The sequence below is a fragment of the Mus musculus genome, chromosome 11 (genome assembly GCF_000001635.26).
Source record: "Mus musculus strain C57BL/6J chromosome 11, GRCm38.p6 C57BL/6J".
Lineage (NCBI taxonomy): Eukaryota > Metazoa > Chordata > Mammalia > Rodentia > Muridae > Mus > Mus musculus.
Genome location: NC_000077.6, coordinates 64050121 through 64073385, shown reverse-complemented (window position 1 = coordinate 64073385; position 23265 = coordinate 64050121). Strand labels below are relative to the sequence as shown.

The 23265-nt window shown below is 44.0% G+C and overlaps 1 protein-coding gene across 2 annotated transcripts in view; it reads left to right on the top strand.

Moving 5' to 3' along the window:
• Positions 1-23265, top strand: part of Cox10 (heme A:farnesyltransferase cytochrome c oxidase assembly factor 10) — a 116846-nt gene that overhangs the window by 6087 nt on the left and 87494 nt on the right. Inside the window, exon 3 of one of the 2 annotated variants that reach the window (NM_178379.3) lies at positions 1550-1868. In NM_178379.3, the coding sequence (NP_848466.1) occupies positions 1550-1868 (319 nt within the window). Of the gene's footprint in view, positions 1-1549; positions 1869-22004; positions 22248-23265 lie in introns of those variants that run through there. The other variant, XM_006534168.4, reaches the window with a different exon arrangement.

Below are 23265 nucleotides of genomic sequence, written 5' to 3'. Positions count from 1 at the left end.
CTCTTGTTTTGATTATTCTTAACCGAAACCAGAATAATTCTGGCATTTGAGGTTAAATATATGATCTTGAATTTATTGATTAAGTTTGGAGAAAGATTGAAAACTTATGGCATATTTCGACCAGGCTAAAATTAGGAAAAGCTGAACTTGTATCATGCATCTTTCATACATTCTTTGAAGTTCTGTAAATACGTCGGTAATACAGAAGTAGTCATTAAACAGTGTGACCCCTTTATTTTCTTAGATCATCTGTATATTTGAAAAGTCTTTAACATTGCTTCTGAGGGGCTGGGGAATGGCACAGTCAGTAAAGTGCTTGCATTGCCACCATGAAGACCTGGGTTCGATCCTCAGAACCAACATAAAGAGCTAGGCACGTAACTAGTGGGCACTTGTCATCTCAGCACAGAACTAGTGGGCACTTGTCATCTCAGCACGGGACTAGTGGGCACTTGTCATCTCAGCTCAAAGGGACAAAGTTAGGATCCTTGGGCTTGCTGGCCTGCAGCTCAGCTCATTTGATGAGACTGTCTCAAAAAAATAAGAGGTTGTCTCCTGAGTAGAGACACTCAAGGCTCACCTGTGACTGTGTTTGTACCCTTTCTACATGTGAACACGCACACACACACACACTTACTTCTGAGGTGACTGAAAAAAAGATTTTGTAATTTTCCGGTGCTGTTCCAGGGGCACTGATGGTCTAGTTCTTTTACAGGCTTGTATACATGCTGACACACCATGAGCTTGTGGCAGCATGGTGACTCAATTGTATAGAAAAGGGCCGGAGAATAGGAGTACAGCTGGAAATTCACAGAGCTACCATGGATGGCTCCCAAACTCATAGTCTAGTGTTCTGTTTGGACACTTTAACTTAAAATGTAAAGAATGTAAAATCTTATTAAAATTCAGTTTTGTCAATTTTTATAAGTTTGATGTTCTCATTTATAAATAAAAAAGTTATAAATAATGAACTGTCTTTAAATACTGTTGGGAAGATTAACTGAAGTATATATTGACATGAGAAATAAGGGTTCTCATAATGTCACTGGTAATTACCAGTTTTTGCTAGTTGGTGAGTGATAGGCAAAAGTAGCGGTAGCTTGACAACTAGTGTCCTTGCTGCCTCCCACGCATTCCCACGGGACTGTAAGGCGAGAGCCCTGTGAAGCCTTCCAGTGAGCTCCCTTGGACAGTTGCTTTAGAGCTCAGGAGGCCAAAGCTGACCTTGGTGATATCTGAAGATGGCTTCCTTGTATTTAGAAAGCCCATCCTGCAGAAAGGTCAGTGAATAACAGATGACCATTCTTTGCCAGGAACTTAGAGTCCTAGCTTTTTCTAAACCACAAATTGAAAGCCATAGCCAAGGAATTAACTTGGCCTCTGCATCTTTCAGTGCTGATGTCTTTGTTACACACACTGTTGGTGCTTGCTGTGCTGACCAATCTTAAATGTAGGAAGCTTTTTCAAGTACCATAAAAATATGACTGGTGGAAGCCATTAACCGACATCCTCATTTGTAGTAATGTGTGCTATTTGTCTGTCTGTCTAGTATGTCACACAGCTGCACAGGGGCCTTAGCCAGCGAGTCAAACCAAAGCCAGAGCCACCGGCGTCTCCTTTCCTTGAACACACGTCTTCAGGGCAGGCTAGAGCGGACGAGGATGAGCTGCCGTCTTTCCCAGCACCCAGTCGGCCTCTGTCCCGGAAGCCAAATGAGGAGTTGGTGGAGCTGGAGGCGACCTCCATAGTGGACCATTCCCTCGACACAGCCAAAGAGAAAAAGGAAGAAAGGCAGTGGAAAGAGATGAAACTTCACACTGATGATCTGCCTGGCATTTTGGCCAGGCTGTCCAAGATCAAACTCACAGGTACCTGGTTTTCAGATACTTTTTAAAATTTCTACTGAGCTGGATTTACTACGTCCCTTAAACTTTGAAACTCATCATTTTTCTTCCTTCTTAGGATTCACACTCAGATATTCTGAATTTTGCTTACACATGATTGTGGATTGTCTCACATTGTAACTTTTGTGCCAAAATTAATCTCACATGGATTAAAGTGGATGTTTGCCCTGCCTGTTTCCTTATGTTCACTATGTTTATACCCACTGTGCATTTAAAATGCAGGACCTGAGTCAGGAAGCCGCACTGCACTGCATAGTGTGAGCCCAGGATGACCATGGGGGCTTTAGCTACTCTGTGTCCTGCTCCCCTTGGGGGCTCTGGGGTTATCCTATGTGTGCAAGACCACAGCCTAGATTTCTCCAAGGATGTTTGGAAGTGCTTCCCCTTCTACTTCCAGTGTATCAGATCCGATTTATTGCATCCAGCTGAGTATTAACCTATAGTGTTGTCTATTGTATGGACTGCCCCGTGAGCTAGGTAAGGTATAGTTCCTGTGTCATGGGATAGCTGGAGCTGGACACATCTCTCACAGCCCCTTTACGTGAGTGTACAGGTTACCCCACAACCTGAAGGCCTGCACCCTCTTCTTGGATGAAAACTAAGGGTCAGAGTGTGACAAGCTGTGGTCAGGTTAAACCAGGTGCACTTTGAAGGCAGAAGGTGGCAGATAGAGTCTCATCAGATGAACAGCAGTGAGGGCGCAGAGCATCGTGAAGGATGAAAGGAAGAATAATTTCATTTGTCTCTAAAGGTGCAGACCCTCAAGATCCAGGGTGAGGGGTGGGAACTAGACGACTTCTCTTCTTAGTGACTTAAAGAAAGTTACTTAAAATTCTCTTTTTGGCGGGAGTGGGGTGGCATGTTAAATGAGCATAGTGAGTATAATAGAGTCTAGTGAGGGTTCTGTGGTATAACTAACAGCATCATTCTGTATGGAGATGTGTCTGCATGCCTCATTGCAGCTAAGCAAGAGCTTACCACACCTCTAAAGCATGGCGCTTTGTGATCTTCACAGGAAGCCTGGGTGTCATGCTGTTGACATGTTAAGAATAAGTATCGATAAGTAATAGCTGTACGGATGTCACCTAAGGAGTTGGACCTCTCAGGAGGTCAGCCTCAGAAGCAACCCCTGCCAACAGGGCCTTCTTTGTGTAGTATCATTTAACATGTGTAGTCTGCAGATTGGTCCACTTCTCTTATCATCTTGTCTCTGTCAAAAAAGCAGCAGCATTCTCTCCTCAGCTGAGAAGCCAGTCTCTTACAGCCCTCGTCGAGAGTCTGAGTGTTACGGGGAGCAGCTTTTGGAGCTCGTCTAAATGTGCTTCTCCCTCTGCTACCGCTCTTCTAGTTCAGGCTGGGGAGATCCAGGCCCTTACCTTTTGAGATTTAATTATTTTTAGTTGTATGTGTATAGGTGTTTTGTTTGCATGTATGTCCAGTTCCAGTAGGCTGGAAAAGGGCATCAGACCCTCTATAACAGGGTTATATAGAGGTTACGAGCAGCCTTGTGTGTTCTGGGAATTGAACTGTGATCCTGTGGAAAAGAAGCCGGTACTCTTAACCACTAAGACCATCCATCCATCCATTTCCTGCAGCTCCTTATTGTCCCTTTGCCCCCACTATAGTTCATGCCACCCAGAGCTGCCAGCTACTTTCCCCAGATACCACTTCCAGTCAGTTTTTCTAAACTATGTAAGAGACCTTTGTGTCTACCTGTTACTTTCTGACCACACTCTGCCTGCTTCTAAGGCAATGGTAGTGACAACCAGTCCTTGCATCTCAGCTTACCTGTCCCATGCCATGGGACTCATCTGCCCATCTCACTTCTAGTCAGATCCTTCAGGCCTCTCCAGGAAGCCTGCACTGGGTTCTAGTCTTGAGATCCTAGATGGGACATTTACTCACCAGTGTGGTTTTCGGTAGTTTTTCTTCACCATATTGAGATAATTTCTATGTCTGGAAGGGAGGAAATACAACATGTCATTCATACTTTTAATTGTATAATATAGTAAAGCAGTGTTCCTTACAAATGAGAGGTATAGAAAGTGAGTTTGTGGATAGTTATGGACAAATATTTAAGTGCCCTCTTACTGTGTATTTCTGTGGGAATTGTTTCTGGCCATGCAGATTGTATAGGTGAGTGAGGGTTGGGAGGCAGGGAGATGAGAGACTGGAAGCAGCAGCAAAAGCCTGAACAGAGTTCAAGAGCCTTGCTGCATCCTGGCACGTTCAGAAAGTGGATATATGATGTGGGTGTGGTAGGAGAGGTGCTAGGAGGGCTAGTGCTGTCAGGTGGGCACTTACTCTTTTGAAGAGCTGCACTGGTAAAGCATGGTGGTAACAAGTTCTGGATGGTTCGTTAGAGAAAGATGACCACTTTGTGATTTATTTCCATCTTAAGTGTCTTAGTTACCATGAAATTACTGCGGGCTAAGTCAAACACAAACTTCAGTGCTGAGTAGTGCATCTTCAGGTGAGAGTGCTCACCTTTATAGCCCAGAACGGCGGCTTTGTGAACTTGGACCGTGTTCACCGCCTGTCACCCTCGCCTGCACCCTCCCACTGTTTCCTTCTCTGTCCCTCAGTAGTTCCACTTACTTCCCATATATTTTTATCTAGGTCTCATTAGAGAAAACATGGTACATTTGTCTTTCTTCGTCTGGCTTGTTACAGTTAACACAATCTCTGGCTCCACCCACTTTTCTATAGACAGCGTGAGTTCATACTTCTTTATGGCTAGGTGTATGCTTAGCACATTTTCTTTACTTGGTTTCCATTGATGGATGGATACCTAGGCTAATGTAACTCGGCCGCTGTACACAGAGCTACAGTAAGCAGGATCCATAGGTAGCTCTAGTGTATGCTGACTAAGAGTCTTCTGTGTCCTTTGGGTACATTTTAGATACGTACAGCTGGATCATGGTTTCTGTGGAGACAGACAGACAGACAGACAGACAGAGCAAGCATCTTGTAGCATAGTCTTCAGTATTTTAGTCTGCCATCATTTACCTGACTAACTGTCTAAGGTGTACCTTGAGACCTTGAGGGTGATTTCAGCTGTTTCTGGTTTGATTGCTTAATTTCTCTGTTTGTTTATTATGAGACAGTATACCATTATGTAGCCCATGCCAACTCAAAACTTGCTCCATAGCCCAGGCAGACTGTAATCCTTCTGCCTCACCTCCCCTAGTGCTAGGATTATAGGCATGAGCCACAAGGACTAGCATGTCTAGTTTTCTGTATTTAAAGAAATTCTGTGACTAACTTCTGTGAATATCTGTCCTTCCACACATCTGTGCCTCTTGTCTGTAGTGCTTAGACTGTAATGACATACTTGAGACATTTTAAGTTTCGATAAACTTGTTCCTAAGAAAGTAAATGCAGTGTGCAGACCACACCTGTATATGTACTGTTTACTGATTTTTGCCAGTTTGATCATTGAAAAAGATTTTTGTGTTAGTTTGCACTCCAAATACCTTGGTAGACCTCTTTCTCATATTTTGAATATTCTCTCCAGTTTGCTTCTTCCATCCTTGGTTACTTATATATTTTTATTTTCTCTTTTGTGTGCACACATGTATATATTGGTACTCGTGTGGAGGCCAGAGGTTGACACTGGATGCCTTCCTCAGTTACTCGTCACTTTACTGTTTGAGGCAGGGTCTCACTGAACTTAGAGCTCACTGATTTGGTTAAACGGGCTGGCCAGTGAGCCCAAGGGATCCTGCTGTCTCCACCATTCCTGTGCTGGGATTACAGGCATGCACAACTACAAGGGCTTTTTATGTGGAAGCTGAAGATTTGAACTCAAGTCTCTTGCATATGTGGCAAGTACTTTACTAACTGAGCTACTCTCCAGCCCCAGTTTTCCTTTTAGAAGACAAATCTCACACAATAGCCCTAACTGGCCTGTCGAGCATCAAAGTCCTGCCTCGGTCTCCCAGTTTCCAAGGTTGCAGGCATAAGCTGCTGTGTATGGCTTCTCAGTCTCTGTTTTGAACTTTTGAAGTTAGACTGAGTACATTTTGTATTATGAGATGGCCATGGGCCCATAGGGCAGGGAATGCTACGGTTTGGATGTGAAATGATTCCCATAAGTCCATTTGTTTCAATCCTTTGTCCCCAGCCAGTGGCACTACCTGGGAGGTTATGGGACCTTTAGGAAGTGGGGCCTTGCTGACAGAAGGGGCTTTCTGTGGGTGGGCTCTATGGGTTACAGCCTGGCCCTGTTCTAGCTGGAGTCTTCACTGCTTGCTAATTGGCCTCAGCAAGTAATTGAGCTGCCTTCCTGCCTACTGAACACTGCCTACCCTGCCTGTCCAGCCTCAAAACCATGAGCTGAACAGCTCTTCCACCCAGAGGTGCTTTAGCCAGATCTTGTCCCGTGACCTTATAGCAAAGCAGCCCTTCAGCCCACAAGTGCTTTGCCCAGGATTCTGTCACTGGGACCCAATCAATGCAAGCGTTTCTGTTACATTCTTCAGGTTTGTATTCGTGACACCTCATTGTTTTCTTTCACTTTGTCCCACCTCCCTTTTCCTTTGGAGAGTTCAGACCTATCCTCCCTTACTCATGGTTAGGAAGGGCTGACTGCCACATGGCAGAAGGCCTAGTTCAAGGCTCTTCTAGCGTGCTTGTGTGTTTGTTCAATCTGTAAGGCTTTGCCATCATCTGTTATCTGTTTTACTAGAAACGGAATTTAGGTTACATGGCTCCCAGTCCTGCTGAGCCAGACTCTCCTGTATAAGGCTTTATCGGTGCCCAGTCACATCTTTAATCTCAGGGCTTTCAAGGCTGAAGCAGGCTGCTCTCTGAGTTCATGGTCAGCCAGGGCTACACTTTTTTTTTTTCCTAAAGAAAAAGAGAAAGAAATGGAAATGAGGGAGATGTGAGTTTGATTTTGGCAAATTCTTTGGGTAAGGCACTTCAGAGATCAGAAGTCAGACAGAATTGTGTTCTGGAAGTGCTAGGGGCTTTAGATGGAGTTTTCAGAGAGACACAGTCAAGAATGGGTGTTGGGGGATGGTAGATTGAGCAAAGCAGAGGGCCCAGGGCAGAGTTCCTTAAGATCATTCCTTCTAGTTCCTATGGAGGCCTGTAAGGAGCCTGCAAGCAAGCAGATGGTCAGAGGAGGGGAAAACAAGAAGGAGCTCTGTCACAAGCAGAGGTGCAGACCCTTCCCCACCAGGAAAGACTTGGACCACATTGCAGATGCAGGAGGACAGCTCAGAAGCCTGGCTGCACTGGGTCAGGAAGTCATTGCCCACTGCCTGGTGAGTCAGAGAATGGCGAGCCGAATTTCTTCTAAATGCTTACAGGACCTGTTTTGAATAATGTACTTCATTTTTAGAAGTGTAGCCCATGAGTATTTCATTAGTAACAAATAAAGGGTGACTAATTTAAGGTCAGATTTTTTTTTTTTTTTTTGGCTACAACTTTCCTTTATTCTGGCTATTGTACTGTTTTCCTTTTATGTGGCTTATGTGGTTATATATCTGAGTTGGCATTCCAGATAGGGCAGGGTTTAATATGTAAAACCTGATGTCTGAAATCTTAAGCAGGTGGTAATCATTTAATATCTTAGTTATTTTTCAGTGTGCATGGATGCACTGGCTCCCAAGTGTCACAGGGGTCAGGGGCATTGATGGCATGCTTGTTAACATGGTCATCTCTTGCCATGTGCTGGGAATTCAGCCACCCTGGGTCCTGGACCCTAACCTGGAGGTCTGCTTGTGTGATCTGTACGCAGGGCGCAGGTGTTACATCCTTCTTGTTACCTTTCCACTCAGAAACCCAGGGGAGGTGGGGTCAGTCATCAGCTCAGTGCAGACCCATTGGTGTGGCTGCTGCTGGAGAGAGCTTGATTATTGAGAGCCAGAGCAGCTGGCCACCGGAAAGGCATCTGGGTAGAACCTGGACCACACAAGAGAGGCATGCAAAAGCAAGATGTTCAAGGAAAGGGGGCTACCACCTCACCTACAGCCATGGATGGAAGAGACCTGGAGTCATAAATTTCCCTCATATGATTTTATTTATCCCATGTGACTAATTGAGTTAAAGCCATTTCCTTCTGCTTATTCCACTTAAAGAGGTAGCACCCTGTGGTGACCCTTAGCCCTCTCATCTGACTGACCTTGTACTTCCCTCTTTAGTTTATCGCTTGAGTTCGTGCAGCCTGGAGTCAGCAGGGGTATTTCTTTAAGGAGATCCCTGATAGATGTAAATTGAATTCTCTTGGACTCTTAACATCTTAGAAAATTCATTTCTAGCTTATGGCAGCTGAGGCACGAATTTTGGGGAGTCAGCAGTCACATTATAAAATGAGGTTTTCTCTTTTTTCCATTTTTTATTAGATATTTTCTTTATTTACATTTCAAATTTTGTTCCCTTTCCTCATTTCCCCTCCGAAAATCCCCCTACCCTATGCCCCCTCCCTCTGCTCACTAACCTACCCACTCCTGCTTCCCTGTCCTAACATTCCCCTATACTGGGGCATCAAACCTTCACAAGGCCAAGGGCCTCTCCTCTCATTGATGTCCCACAAGACCATCCTCTGTTACATATGCGGCTAACGCCATGAGTCCCCCCTTGTGTACTCTTTGATTGGTGGTTTAGTTCCTGAGAGCTCTGGGGTTACTGGTTAGTTCACATTGCTGTTCTTCCTATGGGGCTGTAAACCCCTTCAGCTCCTTGGGTTCTTTCTCTAGCTCCTCCATTGGTGACCCTGTGCTCAGTTCAATGGATGACTGTGAGCCTCCACTTCTGTATTTGTCAAGCACTGGCAGAGCCTCTCAGGAGACAGCTATATCAAGCTCTGGTCAGTAAGTACTTGTTGGCATCCACAATAGTGTCTGGGGTGGGACAGTCACCGATGGTCTTTCCTTCAGTCTCTGCTCCAAACTTTGTCTCTGTATCTCCTTCCATGGGTGTTTTGCTCTTTGATTCTAAGAAGGACTGAAGTATTCACACTGTGGTCTTCCTTCTTCTGAGCTTCATGTGGTCTGTGAATTGTATCTTGGATATTCTAAACTTCTGGGCTGATATCCACTTATCAGTGAGTGCATACCATGTGTGTTCTTTTGTGGTTGGGTTACCTTACTCAGGATGATATTTTCTAGTTCCATCCATTTGCCTAAGAACTTCATGAATTCATTGTTTTTAATAGCTGAATAGTACTCCATTTTGTAAATGTACTACATTTTCTGTATCCATTCCTCTGTCAAAAGACATCTGGGTTCTTTCCAGCTTCTGGCTATTATAAATAAGGCTGCTGTGGAAATAAATATTGGAGCATGTGTCTTTACTATATGTTGGAGCATCTTCTGGGTATATGCCCAGGAGTGATATAGCTGGATCCTCAGGTAGTATTATGTCCAGTTTTCTGGGGAACCACCAAACTGATTTCCATAGTGGTTGTACCAGCCTGCAATCCCACCAACAGTGGAGGAGTGTTCCTCTTTCTCCACATCCTCGCCAGCATCTGCTGTCACCTGAGTTTTTGATCTTAGCCATTCTGACTGGTGCGAAGTGGAATCTCAGGGTTGTTTTGATTTGCATTTCCCTGATGACTAAGGATGTTGAACATTTCTTTAGGTGCTTCTCAACTATTTGGTATTCCTCAGTTGAAAATTCTTTGTCTAACTGTGTACTCCATTTTTAAATAGGGTTATTTGGTTCTCTGGAGTCTAACTTTTTGAGTTCTTTGTATATATTGGATTTTAGCCCTCTATCAGAGGTAGAGTTGATAAAGATCTTTTCCCATTCTGTTGGTTGCTGTTTTGTCTTATTGACAGTATCCTTTGCCTTACATAAGCTTTGCAATTTTATGAGGTCCCATTTGTCAAGAATGAGTCTTTCCCTGCTTCCTCTGTTTATAGCTATACTATGCCAAAGAAGGGGCATACATACACTGATCAGAATAGATATCCTTTGTAGGAAGGCAGGCTGGCTGCAGCCTGAATCCTTGATACTTCTATTAGGACATAGGCCAAACCTTTGCTTGTGCAAATGCCAGGTGAAGATGTGTGTGTGTGTGTGTGTGTGTGTGTGTGTGCATGTGTAAGACTTAGTTCATAAAAGAGTAATAGGCCTCGCTTGAGCCCCCTTCCAGCTGAACTATTTACAATATGTTTTTGCACTTTATTGCAGGGTGTTCCACACCAGGGTGAGGAAATTTTATTTGGATTAGGATCATAAGAGGCTGTGGTGACTAAACCGAGTTTAGGCTGAATATAGGTTAATAAAAAGCAGGACTTTTCCTGACGAACATCTGTGCTGAAAAGTTGTGTTTCCCAAGGCCAGCATACTAAATGGATTGTTTATTGGAACCAATAGATGAAGCTGTTGCTGAAAATGGTAGAGACCGCAGTGAGCAGACCTTCCCCCATCCTGAACACTGCTTTTGATTCTGAGAAAAGCAGAAGCAGGCTGCTGGTGCATGTAGGGTGCTTTGTGTGACTTACCACGGGGTTGGTGGGAGCTGGACCAGGCGGCTCCCAGGCTCTGGCTGCGAGGCCATTCCACGTGCAGTCAGTGCGAGAAGTCTCTGAGGCTAACATTTTGAGTAGTGGATAACAATGTTCTTGCTAAATCTTTCCATAGTGTTTTAAGTCTTGTAACTCTTAAGTATTTATTTTAGGAAAATACAAATAGGTTTAAAAAAATTGAAATGCTCTTATAATTCTACCAAGTCACAATAACTATCACTTTATAGAATTTGGTAAATTAGCTTGTAGAATTTAATGTCATACTCGTCTTTTGTATGACACTTACTCTGATTTTGCTGACCTAGATTTCTGTTTTAGTTTGTGTTTTAGATTTCTTAAGACAGAATATAAACAAGAGGGCTGGGCAGATGGCTCAGTGGTTAAGAGCACTTGCTGCTGTTCCAGAGGACCTAGATCAAGTCTTAGCACCCATACTGGATAGCTCACAACTGCCTGTAGCTCCAGTTCTAATGTTCTCTTCTGGGCTCTGTTAGAGCTAGCATGCAAATGAAGGACATCTATGCATGTTTGTGTGCACACGTGCACACACACACACACACACACAGAGAGAGAGAAATGAATCATTTTAAAAGATAGAAAACAATCCCTGAAGAGCTCCCTCTGAGTCATCTAACTCTCTGTGTACAATTTTCAGCCCTCCCTACCTGCGCACGCTCTGTCTAAAGTTAACAGTCCACACTGTAGAGTTAGACCAACTGAGCTGGAATCCCTCATTTGTAAAATATTTATTGGCCGTACAATTATTGGCACATTTTTTGATGTCTTAAAAGCGCATTTTCTACTATAAAATGGAAATAATTCCATCTGAGAGGATTACTGTAAAATTTATAAGAAACAATTTAGATGAACACGTTAATGTTCAAGGAGAGTTAATTATTATTATTACATGGTACTAATATATGTGTAAGACATTTGAATAATTTTTAATATCATTCCTGATACATCTTTTCATGTCTTTATTTCTAAAATTTAGGTCCTTAGAAATAAATCCTTTTTCATATTTTTATTGTCATATATTAATTATTCAAAATAATGGGCCGGTTATGCATAGTATATACTTTGGATATGTTCACCCTCCTGCTGGCCTCTCTTGCTCCTCCGCAGCCCATGTTTGAGTGGACAGAGCTGGTCGGTTGCCACTGCATTGCTGGACCCCAGTTTATTTACTTCCCTTCTGTCTTGGTAGTTTTCATTCCCTTATCATTGCTGTAGATAGTGCTGTAAAGACTACCTGTGTCTTTCATCTGGGATGATTCCCCAGGGTAGACACGTGCAAGTATCTTTTGGGGATAAAATATGTCTGTTTTCGGGGCTTTTGATTGGCAGATTTCCCCGATGAAAGGTTGTACCAGGTGATGCTATGGCCCAAGTGGGCAACCTACCATACCTTAAGCCCTTATTGCTGGCTAATGCTGTAATTTTATAAATAATGTGAAGAATATGTAAATATTGGTGTGCAGACTTGTTTTATATTTAAAACTCCTGATTACTCATACTCAGTGATGATTTGTGTTTTTATTGAAGACAGCCCACTTGTCTTCCAGCCTGCCCTTCTGTTTGTCTTACTGCTTGCATGGATTCTTTACATATTATAGTCAGTCAGTCCTGGTTTGTGTGTGTGGACATGCATGTGTGTGTGAGTATGTATGTGTCATTCGCTGCTTTTCATTTGCCAACATTTGATATATAAAAGTTAATTTTGTGGGAACCAAATCTAGTTTTCTGAGGGCCAGGTCTTTTACCATATTTAAGCTTTTCCATATGAAGACTGTATAAACATTTACCTTCTTGTCAGTGCTATATTTGTAAAACTTTATATTGTGTGTTAAGCTTCTTTCTTTTCAGGATGTGTATTTTGGTTAATGGTATGCGGTGGGCTTATAACTAGGTTTACTGCCCTTACCCATGTTACAGTATCGGATTCACAGGTTTAAGAATTTATTATCTGTGGAGCCCTTCCTGTTTCTATCCTTCCCTATTTCCACCCTAAGTTCTACTAGTATCTTAAGTGGATTTCAGTATGTTCACAGTTTAATTGGGATATGCATTGAGATCTTCACGGCATGGCATTATCTTCATTTATCTGACTCTTCCTTTATTCTTTGTAAATTTTATTGTTTTTTTTTTTAAATAGGTCAAAATATTTGGTACTAAATTGACTTGATATGGGGTATTTTACATTTTTTTTTCAATTGATTGTGTCTTGAGTTTTTCAGGGAAGCAGTCTCATGGTGATCAGATTATCTCCTTTTTCTTCTTATGTGAATTCCTTCGCTTTCTGGGACATCTCCTCTTAGTTGGCACTGTCCAGCAGCTCTCCTGTCTGTCCCTTCTCACTTCTTTTGGCCAGGCCCTCTGGTGTGTTATGTCCACTGCTGGTTTGAGTCTTATGTTTCCGTGACATGACATTACCTCCCATAACGTTTCTGCTGGCCCCGTGGCAGGCATCGTTTCTTCACAGTGTTTTGGCCCACTCTTGTGCATCCTTGCCAGAGTGAGTACACACACCTCCAGTCGGTTCACACTCATTGATCACTACTATATTTATTTTTCTACATGTTGGGGTCAGAATGACGTGTGATGAACACATTCTTGCTCTCGTGGATCCTCTAATAAGTGTGGTTCATAAGCATGTATGAAGCTGCTTAGAAGCTGGTGGCTTATCACATGCTTAGAAGCTGGTGGCTGATGCAGGCCTGCTGGGTTTTCCCCCTCAGCAGTGAACAGTTTCTCTGTGTAGTAGGACTCCTCTCATGAAGTGAGTTACAGGAACAGCGATCACCAGTTCACATCCTTGATAGAACATCCCTGTGGCCTGGAAGCCGAAAAAGAGGCAACATCTAGAACGGGGACTATTTCTCAAAAAGGTATTTCCCTGGTGTTTCTGAAATCTTAGTGCCGTGTGTGTCCTGGCCTTGAGTTTTAGTGTCCTCTCTCTTTCCTCGGAACATGTGTGTCTGTGTGTAGCCATTTCTCTGATGACATTGCTGCTGAGTTGGAGGATGGCCCCTGTGTGCCAGGGTGTGGTGGTTACAGGTGACCTGCTGCTATACTGGATGAGGGCACAAAGAGACATTGCCTGCTCTGCCGCAGAGAGAATCATGCTGAGGAAAGGCCCCGTCCTGCTCTCTTTTTAGAGTGACCTCTCCAGCCCTTTCACTTGTGATGCAGCTGATCTAGCCACCCCCGGGGCCGTGGCAGCAAGGGGCCTTTTCATGGAGTCTTCCCACCTTAGACAGCATTCCGCTTGGTCTCCTCTGTTGATCCTCAACAAGAAGGAATGAAGGTACTGTCTGGATAGCCTCTATTTCCAGTTTTTATCCAGATCTTTACTGTGACTACTTACTTAAATTTTTTTCTTATTCAAATAATGAAAGTAGAGAACAAGGCTGTATCTCAGTTGTCGGTACTTGCTTATCTATCATACACAAGACCCTGGATGTGTATGGAGTAGTCCAGCATGACATACACACCATTTGTCAAACAGCGAGAGTAGTTAGCTATCTCTCAGTAACTTCCTTAAGCCTCATCTGACCTAGATTTAAAATATATTCCCTGGGGCAGTCAGTTTCCTGTTTACCAGTCACTGAAGAAGATACAGGTTTTTTTCTTCATTTTCATTTTTATTTAGTTTGTTTCTGTCCTGGTCCATCCTGCAGGGAAGTCAGGCAGGTAGTCATCCCCCCAGCCCTAGCAGCTCCACTCTCCTGGCATCCTCACTACTGCTGAGGCTACATCTTCACCAACAGCCTTTGCTGGCCTCTCTTCCGGGACACTGACCCAGCATCATGGCTCCAGCACCTTGGCTGCTCTCCGAGAGCCTTCAGTCTTCTAGCGTCCATGCTACTTAAACTCATAAGATGTGGAAGAGTCCCACATTACCAAGCACAGCTGACATCTTGTGATACAACCTTTGCCTCTTGTGGCCCACAGCTTTGCCCTTAAGGAAATGCTTCCCAGAAGATTTCAACTCAGTGGCGCTGGTCTGTTGTTAATCATAACTGATTCTTCAGTCCCAGCTAACCAGCATCAATATTTCCAGTAAAGGTTTTACTTCAGTCTCTTGTTGGTCACAATTGATCCTTCAGCCCCAGCTGATCATAGATCATTTTGTATTAAGATCCCCTGGGATCTTACAAAATGCCTCACGAATGGCCCTGATAAGTCTTTCAGGGATTCTCAGCTTCCCTCTGGAACTTCACAAGCCAGGCCTCCATCATCTGCATTTCTCTCAGGAGTGTTTTCCTATTCCTACAGAACAGCTCACTAAAAGCTCTGAGAACTCAATGGCTTTTCCAGGCGGAAGTCCAAACACTCCCACAGTCCTCTCAAGAAATAACATGAACAGGTCTGTCACAGTAACAGCCTACTCCTAGTACCAATTTCTGTGCTGGCTTGGCTTTCTATGGCTGTAATAAACACCACACCATGATCAGATGCAACCTGGGGAGGAAAGGGCTTACTTTATCTCATAGCTTAGAGTTCATCATGACGGGAAGTCAGGGGAAGGAGCCTGGAGACAGGTAGTAAAGCGGAGACCATGGAGAAAAGCTCTGCCTACTGCCTTGCTCCTCATGGCTTGCTCAGCCTGCATCTTAATGTAACCTGGACCACCCGCCACAGGGCTGCCATGGCCTGCAATGGGCTGGGCTCTTTCACATCAGTCACTAATCTAGACAGAGGCCGCTCAGACTTGTGTACAGGCCAAGCCGGCAAAAACTAATCCATTTCTGTGTGGGAGTGGAGGAAGGAGATGATGTGGGTGTGGTGTGGTTTGGTTTGGTTTTCATGACAGGGTTTCTTTGTGTAGCCCTGGCTATCCTTGCTGGACTTGCTTCACAGATCAGGCTGGCTTCAAACTCAGAGATTTGCCTGCCTCTGCCTCTCGAGTGCTGGGAATAAAGGCGTGCTAGAGCCTTCACTTGGCTCTCTCTCTCTCTCTCTCTCTTTTAACCTTCTTTTTCCTTTAATGAGTTATTTATTTTTATTTTATGTGCATTTGTGTTTTGCCTGTATCTGATCCCCTGGAACTGGGTTCACAGACAGCTATGAGCTGCCATGTGGGTGCTGGGAATTGAACCCAGGTCCTCTGAAACAACAGTCAGTGCTCTTAAACCTTTGAGCTATCTCTCCAGACTTTAACCGGTTTTTCTTTACTTAGATGAATAATTTATCTAGCTTGCCCTGTTTTCTGGACATGTAATTATTACTTTGGGATTTACTTGTTTTAAATTCAGTTCATGTTGATTGAACTCATTGTTAAATATAAAATGCTGTAGTTGAAGCTAGACGAAGGTAAAAATAAATTTCACCTGAGGATGAAATCACTTTCAAACAATATTGGCAATGCTAAAGGAAAGAGGGAGGGGGAGGGAGAAGGGAGAGAGAGAGAGAGAGAGAGAGAGAGAGAGAGAGAGAGAGAGAGAGAGAATGAGAGAGAGAATATGAACAAACTGAGAGTGGGCTCAGCTGCTCGTAAAGGAATTCTGAAGAGCAGTGGCTTCTCCCTGGTGTCAGGGAGTCCAGCGTTAGTATTTCATTACACCCCTTACACCACCTTGATACACTGTACCTCTTTCTTTCTCACTGCTGGATGGTGTGTGACCCTAAGGCCACCCTCCTCACACTCTAGGCACATGCATGAAAATGGTCAAAAGTAGGTCAGGGGCCACCGTCCAAGAAGGGAAAGGAACGCTCCTGACAGGAACCTCATCTGCTACTCTGGCCAGGTTTGTGTAACATGTAGCAGCTCCAAGGGCAGCTGTACAGTGTGGCGGAGTTCCGTGTCCATCATTTTAAAAGCCTAAACATGGAAATTCCAACCCAATAAACTCTAGTATTTCTCTAACGTCATATGCCTTTGAGATCCCTGGGGTCTTGTTTTAATGCAAGTTTCTGGGCATCTCCTCCCAAAATTCCTTCACTCTTGGCCTGAGTTGCATCCTAGGCGTCAGAATTTCAACTGATGACCCTGATACAGATGCTTCCCATAGCATGCCTGGAGAAGAGAGCACTGAGCACCCTTTCCTGACCCCTCTTAACTCTCAGAAATCTATCTTGTTCCCCACTCCACACATCTGGGCTTAGTACCTGTTCAGTAGGAGACTACTCTCCTGCCGTTATCTTCCTGTCCCTCTGCCTGCTTACCCAGCCTCCACCCAATTATTCTTGATACCTGAATTCCTGTTAGATTCTGCAGCTCTAAACAGGTCGCCTTCTAGGAGGAGGCTGCCTGAAGCTCCTGAGGGCACCAAGGGGTTGCTTCTCGGTCTACATTGCTAGACTTGGCTGTGTGCTTAGGGTTTAGTTTTCAGTTCAAAGCAAAACATGGTAGCATCATTTTTATTAAGATTAAGGGATGAAGTATGATGGTTCAGTAGGTAAAAGCCCTTTTCTGCAAACCTCACAGCTTAATTTGACTCCTAGAATCTATGTAAAGATGGAACAAGAAAACCACGTCTACAAGGTTGTCCTTTGACCTCTGACTCTTGCACCATAGCGCTTACACACCTACATAAAACATACATCATACATACATGTGCATGGTCACACATAGGAACAACAATAATAAATAAAATAAAGATTTTTTTTTTAAGATTAAGAAGCAGAACACTAACAGAAATAACAAAAGAATGCACCAAGGTTGTTAAGTGCTAAAAAAAGTTTTTTTTTTTTTTTCCAATTGTTATTTTGGAAACCTTTCTGTAAACTCTTTTGAAAGCTCTACTGTAAAGTAGAAAGTTGACAAATGTCTTTCTTAAACCACAAATGTGAAGGAATAGTAAACATGGGTGTCAGGAGAGAAGTACTGTTGTGTATCCCGTGACTTTATAAAGACAGAGGTGTAGTTTCGTCAATATTTACCTTCTGAGAGACTTCATTTCTGCGTGGGGAGAGGCTGGCCCAGTCTCTCACCCTGGAGCTCTTGAGTCAGCCCTTCCATCTGTCTCCAGGACACATACCTCCTCTTCCTCCCTGTAGACTAGGTGCCCCTGCTCTGTTCTTCAGAGTTCTTGGCCTTACACGGTGAAACTCCATTACCAGTGTGTGAAGTATGTGGTAGAGTGACTTGTAGAATATTCTGTAGATGGAACCTAGTTGACCATCACCTTTCACTTGACTAGTGTCTAGTGCCTTGCACACAGGGTGTTCAGGAGCTAGCTGTTCAATAGTGCAAGAAAGTGTAGTGGACTCTGTCCCACCATTTTGCTCACAGCTGAGCCTCTTGATGACAAATCACCTGTTATACGTTTGCAGTGCTTAGTGCTGGTCCTGTTCTGGCAGGTGACTTTGTTGTGCAGACAAAAGAGAGTGCTAATCACTAAACCAGGGTGAGCATGTCACTAGGTGATAACATCTTGTGAGCCCACAATTGCATATGTGGTCTATTTTTGTCTGAAGTCAGTAATGTGGTCCATGGCTGTATTTTACTGCACTGTAGTGATTTACTACTTAGGGACAGCTAAGAAATCCTTTTTCTAACCAAATGGCCATAGGCTGCTGTGTTTCTTGGTCCTTAGTTGGCTTAGTGCTGGCACTGTGTCCTGAAGTCTATAATCTGCCGCTTTTGTTCATCTCAGCATCTCTTGAGTATTGAAGGTGGCCCCACTTCGTTCCTCTTAAACATTCATCATATCTGTAAAAAACTGTGCCCTTCGAGCTCAGAGAATTGTCAAAGACTTTTGATTTGTTCTAAATGGCGTATTCTTCAGTTAACAATTGTCTTTCTTGCTCAGATGAATAATGAAGGTAAATGTTAACAATGAATCCCACTAGGCTAGGCAAACAACTCTTGGTATCCAGGATTACCTAAAGACCATGTCCATAAGGACATTCTTCCACATGTTCTTCATCAGAGTGTTGAGTGTTGTTCTTGTTGGAAAGCTGCACTGGCTGCTCAGAGTGCTCCTCAGCACTGCCACATCCTCACTGCTCCTCGGTTAGCACTGCCGCATCGCATCCTCACTGCCACTCCCTCACTGGGAGTGAAGGACTGTTGCTCAGTGAGTCCTGAAATGCTGAAGGATGTGTGGGGCCAGGCCCAGAGAGAAAGGGCAGTGGCTCAGTCCTGACTCAGCAGTCAGATGTAAAAAATGGACTCAGTACGTTCAGGACCAGAATGAAAACACTCATTTAAATGCATGGCTGTTGGGGTCTTTGCTGATGTCTGCAACCTATGTTACCACCAAAGGTCATGCCAATGTCTGTGGTCTGTGCTGCCACCTGAAGCCATGTCGTGTGTGGGCTGTCCTGCTATTGGGGACCATACTGATCTGAGTGTTCTGCACTGCCACCTGAGGCTGTGTTGATGTCTGTGGTCTGGGCTGTCTCCAAATGCCTTGTCTGAGTGTGGTCCTATTGCACCTGGGCCCATAATTCATCCTCCTGCTGACTGTGTTGAGCAAGAAGGCTACTTTTGCAGTAATCTAGATGACTGCAGACACATAATTGAGAGGAAGGGACAGGGAAGGCATCTGTGACAACCCCTATCCTATTCCTCCCCCCTCCATCAAAGCATCAGTAGAAGCCATGGAAAAGAACTCTTCAGAAGTGATAGAGATGCTGAAGTGTAGCTCTTCACAGTTGATGGCAAGAGGAGGACTTGGTCCTATTTACAGGGCAGTCTGCTGAGAGTTTGCGCATGCTCCAGTGAGTATATAGATAACACAGATTGGACTTGTTTATTTTTATTTTTCTGGTTTTTTATTTTTACTTTTTTGTGGGGTCATAAGAGTGTGGTGAGGGGACATGGAAGGACTGGGAAGTGAGTGTGATCTGGTTGCATGATGTGAAATTCCCAGGGAATCATTAAAAATGTTATGTTGGAAAAAAAAGTGTTTCTTATATAATAAACTTGCATGAGTATAAATAAATAAAACAAATAAAATGCTTGGCTGTGGGTGGCCCCACTGAGCAGGTTGGGTAAGGAAGTGAGAAGCTTCACTGTTTTAGTGGAAACAGTTTGGCTAACAATTCCCTTTTGCCGAACTCTTTTTAGGGACAATACTCCCTCCCAAACTACTTCTCATAGGTTTAACCTTTGTGCCTGAGCTTCGGCTTTGGAGGGTCCATTTTATGGAAAGGCTGTAAATATCTGGCCATTATATCTCAAAGGAAAACAGCAAGGTTGTACGGTTATTGAGTGTAGGAAATATATTTAAGAAGAAATAGTTAATTATTGAGGGGAACGCCTAAGAATAGGGTAACAAAGCAGGAAAGGTCTTAGGTTCAAAGAAAATCGGTAATTGAAAGAATTATCGGGAGTCTCACTTAGTGGTGGCTTTAGCTTAGTGTATAAACAACTCTTACTTATATTTTCATGAGGGCTGAGGGACACTTGATTACCCTTTGCTGAATGCTAACTCTAAATGCAAACCAAATGCTGCTTGGTGAACTGCCGTGGTAACCATACTGAAACACTTCATTCTGGCAGCAGTGCATTTGAAGGGAAGAGGTTTAATTTGGTCCTACGTCTTTCAGAGCAGACTTTGTCATTAAGTATATAGGAGGGGAAAAGGGGGTGGGGGGAGGGGAGGAAGGAACGGAGGCTTAGTAAGTTCTGCAGCTGTTATTTTAAATCTCTATGAAACATTTTATCTTTTCACCCAAAGTGATTGTAGATAATCATCTACTCCTGATTCATGTCCTGCCTCTCATCAGTTGACTTCTCATCAAGAACTAACAATATGCATGAGAATTGTTGCCCCAGTTGATATAGATGCTGATGAGAAGACTGTATGAGGAAGTTTGAAGAAGGCTGCCAGCCTGGGAAATCTTAAAACCTCACTTAAATTAGAAATTCAATCAATTGAAACATGGAATGTTAGTAGAAATGAAGACAAACATGGCTATCACAAGAACAGCTATTTAGTAAAAGATACACAGTCATTAGCAAGGCAGAAAAGACTGTCTCCTGCCTCTGAATTAAGTTATATTCTATTGAACTCTGAGATTTACTAACCAAAAGTTATACCACTTCCCAGGAACACACACAAATTCATTAACTACCTGTTCTTAGCCTCTCCATAAAAAGCCCCAGTGAGAACACAGTGTCAGGCTGTGGAGTTTGGCTTATGATGTCGAACAGTGTCTGCTGTCAGTGACAATGAGGTGTATTAGCTCTACAGGCAAGTTGACGTCTACAGAAAACGTGTGTTGTTTAGCTAATGACTTTAGTCTTCCTACCAAATGCCGAATCACAACTGCCAGTTGTCCGGATTGGCTCATCACTGTTTCACTTCACTTAATTCCTTTGGCAGTGAATATTTAAAAATAAAGGGTATTTAGGATGTTGGTGACCAGGGTAGAGTGTGAGCCTTGTGGTCCAGTTGGCGATCTGAGAAGGGAAAGGACATTTATTGATTATATGTGTGTTCAGAGCCCTGTGGTTCTCAGAGTAGAAGGCCTCTGAACATCTTGATGGAACGGAATTTCTGAGGAAGCCTCTTGCACATCAGAAAAGGGAAGACCTTCCCAGGAGCTAGTTGCTGTTCTAGAGACTATACTGTCAGGCTGGAAATAGGGATGCTGGCTAAATCTGCCTCACAAGTTCTGGAAGGGCCAGTTTACAATGACAGACAAATCCAACACTTTGACAGCGTACAGTGTGTGCCCTGGGCTCCTGACACGCACTGCCAGCATCAGGCTTTCTCCTCTGGGACCCTTAAAGCTCCTCTCACACCTGTGGAACTTTTTGTGTGTACTGCACAGGGGATGGGTCTGAGAACTTCATTTGCCTTCTTATGATTTGTAATCTGCTAAGCAAGTGTGTGGGTGTCTTCCCTTCATTTAGTGGGATTTTTCATCTTTATGAAAACGAGTCTTTGGAGCATTTACTAGAGAATTTTCCATAAAGCAGAGAGCTAAATACTGTAGCAGATGATTCCTGCTGAGACCCTAGTTGATTGCATAGCTCCTTGTTTATAAAATCAGCTGCTAGTACTTGTTGTTTAGAGCAGGCTTCTCGAACTTTGTTAACTACCTCCATTGCGTGAAAAGTATCACTAGATAGAAAGGTCATGGAAGACACAGTTATTTCTAGTTGAAATTCACCTACTTCTATACTGATAGGTTCACTTTAAGATGTGCAAAATGCCAGTTGTAAAATAACGAATTGGGGTTGTACTTAATTAGCATGTTTGCAGTGGGTTCTGTTCTCACTAGAGACAGACAGACACACACACACACACAGAGTGGGTGAGAGAGGGGGGAGGGAGGAAAGGAAGAAGGAAGGGAGGGAGGGAGGGGAGAGACAGACAGACAGACACAGGCACTATCAAATCTAAGCTGAAGTTTTGTTTCCTCCCTCATGTCTGGGATAGCCACATGCCAGGGTTGAAGCCGTGGTTTTCATGATTGTGTAAGTGTGAAGGGACGTTGACTTGGGCATTGTGAAGTGCTTCACTTTCGTGTAAATTGTTTACCCTGTTGCTTTACCAACACCCCAAACTAAGCCCGTTGGCTGGCGAGCTGCCTTCAGTCCCTTCACGTGATGCTTTAGTGTGTGAAGTGTAAGCTGAGTGGCCGAGGAGGGCTGCTTTGGAATTCTAGGGAGCTCATTTTAATAGTTACCAAAGCACCACTTAATTAAGCCCCTTGATAGTCACCATCTTTGTGCTGAGTGCTTTTGATGAAGTGGAACCCTTTGTGCCTCCACAAAGTGTCCTCAGCACTAGCAGGGACAGGAGTCCGGAATCCAAGCATGGCTGGTTACCAGGGATACTTCCCTGAGAGGAGAGGAGACTTGGGGCACAGTTGCTTGTGCATAATTGAAGCTTTGTATCAAGAAAGTAGAAGTTACCCAGTATTGTTGCAGAGGCAAAAACTGCATCTATAGGTAAGTGTGTTGAGGACTTCGCTTTAGACTGGGTGTGTGTGAGGGCACAGTGCCCCAAGGGGTCGGTCAGGTAGAAATAGCCTTTAATCACTAGATTTGGGGCTAACATTCTCCAGAGAGAGATTAGATTAAGTGACTCTTTTAATAGTAACGTTTTCTAATTTTCCTCTTAACACTGTGTCATTCTTTGAGCTTGGGAGTTTTCTTTCTCTCCGGTACTCCAGATGCTCATATATCTTCAGGAATGAAGCCCTGAGCTCTGTTTACACGGCTGCCCCAGCACAGACCTTCAGGTCTTTCCACCTCGCACACTGCCGAGGCCTGTAAGGGTGTCCCAGAGTCCATTTCCCTGAGCTCTCCACTGCGGCAATGCTTGCCTTGTGCTGAGCGCCCACCCTGCCATCGAGTTATTATTTCACCATTTTCCTAAGCAAGCTCTTCAGACCTGGAATGATAGAGTCTTTGCCTTGATGGGCTGAAGGCAAGGCAGCTGTTGGTCAGGACCATCTCTACTTGGAGTACAAGTTGAGTGCTGTTGGCAGATTGCAGGTCCTCAAATCCGTGCGTGAGTCAAGGGCCCAGTTCCTTCTGCTGGCTGCTGTGCTGCTCTTCTTCGCTCCCAGAAACCACCTGGAGGTCTTTGGCAGGTGATCCTCAGCAACAAGTCTGAGCGGGTGTTTGCTTCCTCAGGTCCGTCAGAGTGTGCTTGTGATTCTAACAAAATTAAACATTTTAATTCTAGGGGATATAATTTGAAATCTCTCCCCAAAGGAGGCAGGCAGACAAATGATCCTTGTCAGTGGTATGCTTGTGAACAGGATGCCCTGGCCGCTGAGTCTGACTCGTGGGAATGCAGTTGGGCCTCAGTGGTCCCCTGTACTCCTGGCACGTGGCTGAGGGGAGCTGCAGCTTGCTCTCTTAAAGGGAGAGTATGGAGTTCTCCAGCTGAACACCCACTCCACAGCAACGGTGGGCTAGCTCCGAGGAGTGTGGCTGTCAGTCTTCCTTGGGGTTTCTA